Raw genomic sequence first — 11,135 nt, 5'->3', positions numbered from 1 at the left:
AGAAGAGCCAAGATCTTCATATTGGGAGACTGATACAGCTTGACTATAGCCACCAGAGCTATGCAAGATCATACCAATAAGAATGCAGTGATTAGAAAGATATCAGTCCCTTTTTTCTACTGTTTAATATCTGGTCTCTAGCAAGCATGTGGTGGTGGCATGCTCCTGCATACATATGCAGTGGTAACAATTGGATCTTTTCATGCTCAGAGTGAGTAACTCAATCTAGTCAGTCTGTAATTTCTTTCTGACAGGCTCGTTATTTCTCTTCTGATGGTATGGTTATGGTTAAGGGCAGCTGTACAATTTTAAAACACAATTTTTCTGTAAGTACAGTATGTCTCTTCAAGCACACTTCTGTCCTAACAGCGCATAAGCCTGCTCATCCAATGACCATGGCTGCATCAGTTGTAGAATATGTAGAATATGGTTGTAAGATATTTGAGAGAGCAAACATCTTGACACACAGTTTTACTTGCTGCTATCACCTCTGTTCATTTATCTTTCTGTGATGGATATGTATTTGTACAATAGTAATTACAAAGTCTCTGGACTCTGGACTAGGAAAATGATCTAGTTGCTTTGGCTCCTTGTTCTCATTTAGGATTTGTTCAAGTTCATGCTGGTGTCAGCATGCCCTCTGACTTCATTGGAAGACCTCAGTGCCATTTGAAAAAAATTAGATTATTTTCAAGTGTGATACAAACTGAAAACTCAGTTGGAACTGTGTAAACTTCCGTAAGACTTGTTTGTAGGAGCAAATGTAGTAAGGACAGCTGTTAGGAAATCTCTGCTCTTTGTGCTTTCAACATATGTGCTGCACTTTATCTACATATATTGAACCTCCTTAGTTACTTCTGTGACTAATCTGTTAAAGATCCTTTTGAAGAGATAAGTATTTTTGGAACATTTCTTAAAACTATGATATTTTCTGGACTTCCAGAAGAAATTCTGAGAAGTCCACTCCTGCATCTAGTACAAATTTCTGGGTAAATAATAGCAAGGTTTTGGTGAATTCTACACTTTGAGTTTGAGTACATACCTGTAGCTGTCACCTCTGGTGTCAGCTATGTCTGGACTTTTAGTTTGGATCTGTATCCAAACAGTGACAGAAACTATTAATGTAAATTAGAAAAATAAAAGCCTGTGCATTTCCATATGTTTATTGTAAAGAGGTTGCAACAGTAAATTCCAGCACAATGATTTCATGCTCCTAGGATATCATGTGGGTATTTTTGTCACTCTTAGTGAATCGTGTACGTCTGAAGCGTATGTTTTGCTTACAAAGCAGAGCGATTTAGAAGAGAATGCATTTACTGCATTTACTACATTTACTATACCCTGTTCTTCATAGATCCAACACCTCAGACTTTCTGCACACCCTTTTGAAATTAGCTGCTGGGAGGAAGGAACACTGGCAACAGTGTTAAGGAAGTGCAGTCTCAGGCTCTGCACTCCCTTAATTAGAAACCTGAGACTCATGGTTAATGATGATTAATGTTCCGTTCTATTTTGCTGGTTCTTCCTTGCAGGAAAAGATCACATAAAGCTGAAGTACTTTCAAATAACTATTGATATTAATGAATTTCTTTTTAAAAGAAAAGCTATTTCTACATATGTTACTGACAAAGTACAAATGAAATTCTTATCCAAGAGCGCGTCATTTAACTAAACCTGACAAACATAACTGCACTTAACTGTTGTAGCTGCTTCTCTTTCCCACACTGTTGTTTTTTTGTTTTTTTTTAACTTCAAAGTCTCCAAATTCCTCCTGATTGATGCACTGATTTTTAAACAATGTCTTTGTTGTGTACTGCAATCAGACAAGTGCTAATATCCTTGAGGAATCTGGCAGGACTGTGGGAATCTTCCAGCCATAATTGCATCTTACTGTAAATGTGATAATATTGGCAATTTCAGATGAGTTGACAGAATGTGCTGTTGCTGAGGGTGATACCAGCTTTCTCCATTGATTTATGAGGCTAAGGGTCATTCTTTTATGCATTCTTTGCTGTCTCTGGTATGGAGTTTTTTAGTGCAATTCTGGAAGATATTAGAGACATAAATGCCTGCTGTATTGAAACACAAAAATAGAGTAATCAGGGAAAAAACCAACAGGAAATCCTAATTACATCATTTAAATTGCTAGCATGATGAATTATTATCAGTGACACTGAATTTTAATGTTATAGTTGAAGTTCATTAATTTGAACATTATCAGAAAAATAAAGCAATATAAAGGTGCTGAACATAGTTCAACTTACTGTACAACCATGTTAACCCAAGTCTTGGATTTATGTATTCAGTTATTTACAGGTCATTTTAGCCTCACACTTTAATATGTTTCTTGTTCTTTAACAGGTTCTAAGTGCTGAATAATTACGCTGAAAATTAATTTTTGGGGCTAAGGACATTGCAGATGATTTACTACATCCCTAAATATGTAACCTCCTTATACTTATTCAGTTTTTCAGAATCTGGATCTGTGTCTCAAGCCATGGTTATCACTTGTTCAAATTCTGGTACAGACCATCCACTTCTCTGGTAATAAATATATTTTCTCCAAGTATAGAGGTAAAACCACTTGTTTTTTATTCTTGTGAGTTGGTCCACTTTTCTTCTTCCTTTGTATTTTCGTAAGAAAAGTAAGATACCTGTCATCTAAGTTATCTAATAGACCTATGACTTGCAAAACATTTATTCATTGGATTTTATTTTTTATGACCAGACTATGAAGAATAAAACAGTGTTTCCTCTTTGGTTGTTTTTTAAAGAGAGAGTGATTTGCTTATTATGTTTAGAATAGCACTAATAGAGGTTCAGGACCACTATCATTCTTTAATTAATATGACAGATGAGAGATAAAAAGGTGCTCTTTATTTGTTTTAACTGCATGTACTCTGTGCTTTCTGAAGACCACTTGGCCTACAATCACTTTAAAAAATAGCATGATCTGGCTCTGAGTCAGAGTCATGTTTTGATTGAAATCAGATAGCCAAAACCACAAGAATCTTAACTTGTTAGAAACAATGATTGTTCCAAAAGTGTGAATCCAGAAGACTGGCATACATATGGTAAGTAGAGGACGCACATAAAAGCTCCTGATATACCCTCAGCTTTGGGTTTTATTAATTTTGGTGCTGTTACATCACTGGGAAACCATGAGCACCTTGCCATACAAGGCTGGGTTTTTTTGTTTGCTGTTTCAAGGCCAGAATATATGCTCTGATATTAACAGTGACTTCAATCTTTATTTTCAGTGTCAGAAGTTGGTCAGAAACTGCTTCATGGAACCATTTCTTAATGACCTTGCAACTTGACTTTCTTCCTGCAGCACTAGAAATGACTGTACAAAGTGTCCTGGACACACCATGAATTCCCCAACAGAACCTGATGCATCACTTTGTCAAAAGAAAGACATGTAATTCTTCTTAGTTTACTAAATTATACTTAAAATTTTTCTCCTTTATGATTTTCTCCAAGTGCTCCAATTGTTGCAACAATGAGTAATGAAATGTGACTCCCAGGAAAGATCATTAACTGAACTAATTCTGATGCTAAAACATGACCTCTGCTTACTTGTCATTCAGTGACTTTGCAGATGTACACACCAATTTCTTGTGTAACCATCCCCTGAACACCGCATAAGAAAAGGCTAGGGAAAAAAAAAATCTTAAGAGAAACAGTACTAGTTGGAATTTGTAGTTTTGTAAAAATGTATTCACCATGCAAAACCCCATCTTTTAAAGGTTTCTGTGTGATAGTTAGACAGCCTTTTATTGCATGGGGGCTACCATGTATATTTTGTCTATTTAGTACTATTTTGTGAACTACTGGTGATGCACTGTATAATTATTGAATTTAGCTATGATACCAAGCTCTAAAGAGTAGGCAATAGCTCAGTAAGATCTTAAACACTGATATAACAATTTTTATTATTTTGGATTTGAAAATTAGAATTTTCTTTTTCATTACCTCTTTATGGATATTTTGCTACTGCAGAAAAAGCATGCACTAATAGCTATGTAATACTCTTGGTCAATATGTGCCTTATTTTTCTCCATAATTAATTTCTTCCTTTCTCTTTCCTCTTCTTGTAAGTAGCCCTATAATTATCATCATTAACATTGTTTACTTTTAATCAGTTGTGGTATTTTAATTCTCAGCTCTTATTTATTTTTCCCAATTATTCTCAATAATTGCAATGTCCTTGCAATATTAGTATTGTTTGTTTCCAAGCTATTGTTTTCATTCTGTCTTATCTGTTCAAATAAGGAAAGCATGAATTCCTAGGACTAATCATTGTAATGTTTCATTTATGTTATCTCCAACTAATTATTTTCATTTGTGTTTTAATATAGATCATTCATCACTTCTTAAACAGCTAATTTAATTCTTCAGAGACAAAAACATAGAAATGCAATTTAAAGTTACCTACTTACGCAAAACATAGTTAAAGATGAAGTGTAACTTAGTGTGTGAGAGAATCTTTGAGAAATAAAAGGCTGTTGTTGTGCTCCTAAGTGTGTGATCCAAGGCATCTGTCTTTAACAAGGAAACAAGTTTTATGCTGCAGTCAGAACTGACCATTAGTAGGGAGTAAGACTACTTGATTATTTTGCAGAGACAGAAGGCAATTGACTCATCAGAAGACAGGTTTATCACTGAACACACACAAACCAATGGCATCGAAGAGAAAGTTACACACCCTATAGCTAGATGATGCAGTGTTTACAGTGTAGGTAACTTTAAGAGCTGTGAAAAATAGCGTAATTTTCCAAGAGGACCATCAACCATTGAAAGACAGCGATTCAAATTGAGTGTTTATTATGTGACTAGTAGAATCCTGAGTTACAGATCCCAGCAGATCTCTCATGCTAACATGCAGATATGCACCTAAAGGGTAAACAAGCAATAAGGTGAAAGGAGTTGTTACAAAAATGTTGGTCTTTAATTTAAAGAAAAGCTAAGACTAATAGGAAATGTGTGTTTTAGCAAAGGACTGTATCCTTAAAGGTATTCAGAAGCCTGTTGTCCAGAATCCTCAACCTCTAGCAAAAGCCTTTTTAGCAAAAGCTCCTAAATAAGTCTCCTGTATTTATATTGGGCATGATTTTCACATTCTTTTAAAGTTGATATAGAGATACCATATCAAACAAAGTGATCGATTCAGGTTTCAGTGAGTAATTGGAGAAAGAAAATTCTTCCTACAGGAAAATACCATAAATCCTTCAGTAGAGTTTTTGCTGTCATTAAATTTTTTTTTTAAGGTTTTTTTCAGTCAGCATTCTGGTGAACACAGATTTTTACTGATGAAACCGTGTGAACTTAATTACTTGGAACTTAAAGCCAAAACACTAGATGAACTTTTTGTGGCTTAATTCTACATACAAGCTGTTATTAAGCTGAAATACAAAATCAGAGTATTACTTTACAGAAATGCCATTTTATAATGAAAAGGCACAATATTTTCAAAGAAGCTTCATGAAGAACGATGATCTTTCTGAAGATAGTGCAATGGGTTATGTAAAAATAAAGCATTTATTGCATTTGTTTGGCTTAACAGTCATAAAAAAATTTTCATTACTGTGTCATTAAGAGCTTCAGATACTGTAGCAATTGTTAGTGGGCTGACACAAATTTGGGGTTTCTTAATGGTTCCTTTTTGAGTTCTGAGGTTACATGTTTTCTTCTAACTAGGGCAAAATCAGCAAGTTTGTTTGCTAGTTTTAAGCCAGTAGTGCCTCACTCTTCATTGTTTATTCAATGTGTATACATTCTTTGTTTATTCAAAGTGTATATTCTTTGAAAGCATCTAATATTAAGGGTCACTTATTTAGTGTTGTGTGCTGCAATGAAAAATGAAATCTGATTTCAAAAGTGTTGCGAGGTTTTAGGAATTGTGGTTAAACCTCTTTGTACATGTTCCATTTTTTTTTTTCTGCTGAAATTCAGAACACATGGCCTTGTGCTGAGGAAGTTGCATTATAATACTCAGTAGTTTGCCCAGTTACAAGGAAATGGCTACATTGTAATTGTTAGTACATAATTGTGATTAGTGATTGATGAAGAAAAGCCTACTGCTGTCAATATGCAGGCCATATAAAAAATACGTGCTTCAACCTTAAAAAGCATTTTTCCAAATTGCAAGTATTTTCTTTTAGCAAGATCCAGATTTCCCCAGACTGTATGTGATCCTCCACATTAAAAGATCATCCCCAAGTTATTGTCAGTATGTATGTGCATATCTTTGTTCTTTGGAAGAGACATGAAGTTGTGTGCCTCCAGGCTTCTAAGGACATCTGAATCTCTTTAATCTGTCACATGGCAGATCAGTGCTTTTGTAAGGCCATAAAATAAACATGATGTAGACCAACAGGATGTGTTAATGCTGTCAGAGGTTTTTTCAGAGAGAATATGTCTGACTTGTATGATGCTAATTAAAATTCATATTTGATGGGTAGTTCAGGTATTCTATAACTAAAATTGTCTTTATGTTATTATTTTTTTCTTTTAAAATTATATATGACGTGCTAACTACCTTCTGGAAAAATTAAATCATAGTGCTAATGAAGATCTTGCTGTAGAGTATGTCCTCCAAAGGTTAGGGGGGGCTGTTTTAATTTTTGAGTGTATTTGAATAGCTTGTGGCAAGGTCCAAGCAGATGGTAAAAGAGTTGCTTCTCAGGAACCTTAAATTTAAACATACAACAACTCCTTTTGTATTTTGTTTTTTATTTATTTTCAGAGTTCTGGATAAACCAAAAATATAGTGCTGGCAAAAGTCCTACACTGCATGGTTTCCAATTTGGCTTTGCAATCAATAAACCTCAAAACAGAAAGTAAAGGCTTCTCAGTGAGAAACAACTATCAAGTTTGAAAGTGTAATTCAAGACAGCATCGTTTACCCTGAGAATTCCATTCTTCTTTTACACTGCCTGGAAAACTCATTTAACCTGTTTTGGAGATGGATGTAATAATTTCATAATATCAGTATTAGAAGTAGGAAGAGTTTCACTACTTTTGTGATAGGAGCAGGAAAGAAAACTAGAGCCACATGAGACAAGACAGGGATTTCAGACACATCCTAAAAGATTACAGATATTACAGATAGCTTACAAGATGACGAGGATAAACTACTAATTTACACTCCTGGGCTGGACGGCATAATTATAACTTCTGTAAGGACAGTTATCAGAGTGCAAGGTGTGGAAATGTGATAGTCTACAGGATAAACAAAGCAAAGGGGAGTCCAACCAAACCAGACCAAAAAAAACCAATCTACATCATTATTTATTCCTTTTTTTGGATCCTGGCAATGCCATGATCAGTGTGTGAAATACTGAGCATCCAGATGAGCATAAAATATGTTAGGAATCCACTTCCTATCCTTGAATGTGGGGAATGTGTAGAAATTAGCTCAAAACCAGCATAAACTGCCAGCAGGAGTAGTGGGTGTCTATAACTGCTCCGATTTGCACTGCTCTGGTTCTCATTGGCATGCTATGGTGCCTAGGAAACTTAAGTGTAATCATGACTGAATTATTCCTAAATCAATATTCCTAGGAATCTCCATTTAAATTCTGAAAAAACATTTCAAGTAGTTATTATAGAACTGAAAATATGGAGTAACAAGACTGTTTCACTGAATTTCTTTGGATAGTTTGGTTGGATTTTCCCAATCCTTAAGCAATTTTTTCAAGTGTTAAATTGCTTGGAAAAACTTGGCAATGTTACAATCTTTGAAATTTATCTCTAATGATGTTTACACTGATGAATGAAACATTAAGCATTTTTGAGATACATAATTCCTAGAAAAAACACTAGGCTATTTCCTTTTATAATTTGTAACATAGCCAGTAGAACTGTAGGATATTTTGGAAAAAGTCCTAGAAAATGCCTCATTTGTGGATGAATACGCTAGTAGTTGAAGAAGGTATCAGGGTTGCTTTTTTTCAACTGGATATATGAGTTAACAGAGTCATTTCAAATGTTTTATGTGTAGTCGCCTTCTCAGTCATTTAAATGTATTTGATTTCTCTCAGCACTCCTGAGCACATTAGAAGAGAAACAGATTAGTATAGTTGGTTGTTAATGTAGGCATTTCAATAATTGAATATCTTATTTAAAACCCAACTTCTTTAATTATTTATACCTAATGGATGTCTTGGTTTGTTCAGTTGAAAGGATACTGATAATTTAACTTCCCATTAATTACTGCATCAAAGTGCACTTTAAAATATTTTCCGTCCTAGAGCGCTAAATTATGGGAAAGGAGCTAAAACAGCTGTTACTGCCGTTGTGTCAGGCAGCATTTATTTGGCTAGACAGTTTTTTTTACATACTAGTTACAATAATATGTGTTTCAAAAATAGAGATTAGGCGTAGTGATAAATCTGGATGCCTTCAGTGAGTCTGAGTGTCTGCATTCAATTAAAGCCTTCTTAAAATACAGTGGTAGATTCTTCTATTTTACCATATTAGCAGAATCCCAAATTAGTTTAACAATTAGTGTCCCCAAAACACCAAGCTTGGTTCAGAGATGGAATGTGAGACCCTAGAATACTCAGCCAGGGTCAACAGATATCTCAGACATGCACCACAGGCCTTTGTGTCTTCTCATGTTGCTTTCTTTTAAAGGTCTCAGACTCTGAGACACTGTTTTAACTGGCCTTATTTTTTCAATTTGTTTTTATTTTGATGAATGCCTGCTGCTGCCTTGCATTGGTCTGTAAGTCTGGAAGAGTGTTTTCTTCATCGCTTTCCCACGGAAGTTTAAGCAGCCCTGTCCTTTGTCCCTTTCACTTACTCTTTGTCTCTAAATAGGTTATTAGACTAGCTTTCCTGAGTCACCCTCGACTTCTTTCTCCTGTAGAGATGAAAATCTCAAGATATGTCTCTGGATATATAGGAATTAAGTAATCAGTTCAGATTCAGTATTATTTAAGACAGCTCCCAGTCTTTCCTTCCAAACCTTCTTCCTATTTCTTTTCTCTCTGCAGACATCTCCATGCTTTTTGCTACTCAGCACTGATCTTTCCCTAGGTCATCACATGCAGGTAAGTCTAGATACTGCACATTGATTCTGTATATAACAACTTAGACGTAGTAATTTTTCTTTATCAATGGCTACAATTCTCATATTAACTTTATTTTTGACCTGAGCTATAAAACTCCTTTCCTCTGAAATCTATACATTCAATATAGTTTTGTTGTTATTCACTGTGCATACTCTTGCACCTTTTTCATTATCCAGAACATAAAGTGATAATTTTGAATGACCTTTTTAGCTTAACCTCAGCCTCTTCTCATTTCTCACTTGCTCCTGAAGTCTCCAGTATGAACAGATGTTTGTTCTATTTTTTTTTTTTTTTTTTTTTTTTTTTTTTTTTTTTTGTCCCTACTGCCACTATACAGCTATACACTAGAGTGATGAAATTCTTTTCTGTAACACATATACTGGCTGACACTAGAGCAATGAACTACTGAAAAATTAAATGTCACAGCTAAGTGCTTACAAAAACTTAAATTTCTGAAGCTGCAAACAAAACAAGTGTTACTTGAGAAAGACACATTCTCTTAAAGATTTATTTCAGCTGATGTTTTACATCTTTCTTTTGGGTAGAAGAACAAAAAACCCACAATAAAATAACACCCATGTCCCTACTCAATTTCCTCACTCTTCCAGAGCTGAGTCCTCCCTTTTATATATTTGCCACCATCTTCTGCCTATTAAGTCCTCTTTTTCCATTTTCCTTGGAGTTTTTGGGACAAGTTCCAAATGCAGCATTTTCTTTAACATTATTTTACTCCAAAAAATTCTTCCCTGTGTGTTTCTGTAGTCAGATCTTTTATTTGAATAGAATATTAAAATTTAATTCCATTCCTCTACAGTGAGAAGATTTTGGAACAGCAGCCACTTAAAAAATAAAATCAACAACAAAAAGCAACAGAAGAGTAAGTGCAATGAGGGAACAAATCTAGTATGAATATATCTGAAGCTTAAAAAAAGTTGAGATTGATTTCCTCTTTAGCCCAACTACTAACTCCAGTATGTATACATGATATTCACTTCGTTCATTCTTAGCTTTTTGTAGGCTCTATATAGAAATTTTTGTATCTTATCCAATATTTTAATAGCTTCCAGTGACTAATCACAGGCTAAGTGAGAACATAATTTTGAGCCAAATAGTGTCTGTTCTTCTTTCCAACCTGTATGTTATTTGCTAGTTATTTGGATGTCGTAGTCTCTTTGGTTGTACTTTCTGCTATCCTGTTTTGTCTGCCCTGTCTATATTCTATTCTTAAAACCTTCAGAGAATGTTTTCTGGGCCACATCCAAGGCTGTATTTGTTCAGGTGAACATCAGGAAATTTCAGGGTAAAATAATACTTCGTTCTGACAGTCCATGGAGAATTTAAATCGATCAAGCAAAATTGTATCAGTTATTACTATCTAGCGTTATAAGTAGACCAATATTTAGGGAGGAAAACTGACCGAACAAATTAATGCCTATGAAGTTAATACTTAGAAAATTCTATGACCAAGAGGAAAAAACATTATATCATCTTTTTCATCTCATATATTACTTAATCCAAAGTGTGCTTGTTTGATATCTCTGTTTCCTGTTTGGATAACGCATATGTGCTAAGTTCTGGTGATGAGTTATTTGTTTGTACAGTTGGGCTTCAGATAAGCCAAATAAAAATGTTTAGAGCTGAACATCAAAGACAATATAGTAACTAGTTAGCATTAAAGCTCCACTACTTAGATAGAAGGAAATACCAAGTTCCTCACACCAATTCCAAATAAAGAAGTGTTCAAATTAAGAAAATTTCATGCTATGTTTAGATCTGTGAGGGTCACAATCCTTGGCCTTTAGACTACATCAGGGGATTTCAGTGTGCTGCTTCCTACCTCCTTGTGAAAGCTGCCTGCTCGTGGCTTTCTAAGTCACAGACTTGTGCAGCCCCACAACCTGATGCACTGAGCTTGCCACACAAGTTTTCTTTTTAGCATCCAGGTAGTATGCTAAAAAGTGCCTGTAACAGTACATTAAGGGTGGACCAGGCAGGATGCAATGTGCAGCAGCGTGTAGCGGCACGCTTGGTGTTAGTGACAGAAGGGGGCATGAC

At 35.0% G+C, this 11,135-nt stretch overlaps 1 protein-coding gene across 5 annotated transcripts in view; it reads left to right on the top strand.

Moving 5' to 3' along the window:
* Nucleotides 1-10,722, top strand: part of ARSB (arylsulfatase B) — an 82,017-nt gene extending 71,295 nt beyond the window's left edge. Inside the window, exons 7-10 of one of the 5 annotated variants that reach the window (XR_014951163.1) lie at nt 2,467-2,574; nt 3,335-3,421; nt 9,003-9,059; nt 9,895-10,722. Coding sequence is in view for 2 of the 5 variants with exons in the window: in XM_085566371.1 (XP_085422497.1) it covers nt 2,467-2,574; nt 3,261-3,304 (152 nt within the window). In the remaining 3 variants the exon portion in view is untranslated. Of the gene's footprint in view, nt 1-2,466; nt 2,575-3,260; nt 6,377-9,002 lie in introns of those variants that run through there. The other 4 variants (XR_014951162.1, XR_014951161.1, XM_085566372.1 and 1 more) reach the window with 4 other exon arrangements.
* The last annotated feature ends 413 nt before the right edge of the window (nt 10,723-11,135 follow it).

The sequence above is a fragment of the Lonchura striata genome, chromosome Z (genome assembly GCF_050655825.1).
Source record: "Lonchura striata isolate lonStrDom1 chromosome Z, ASM5065582v1, whole genome shotgun sequence".
In the NCBI taxonomy this organism is placed as follows: Eukaryota; Metazoa; Chordata; class Aves; order Passeriformes; family Estrildidae; genus Lonchura; species Lonchura striata.
The sequence above is the reverse complement of the archived record's forward strand: the minus strand, read 5'-3'. Positions and strand labels throughout refer to the sequence as shown.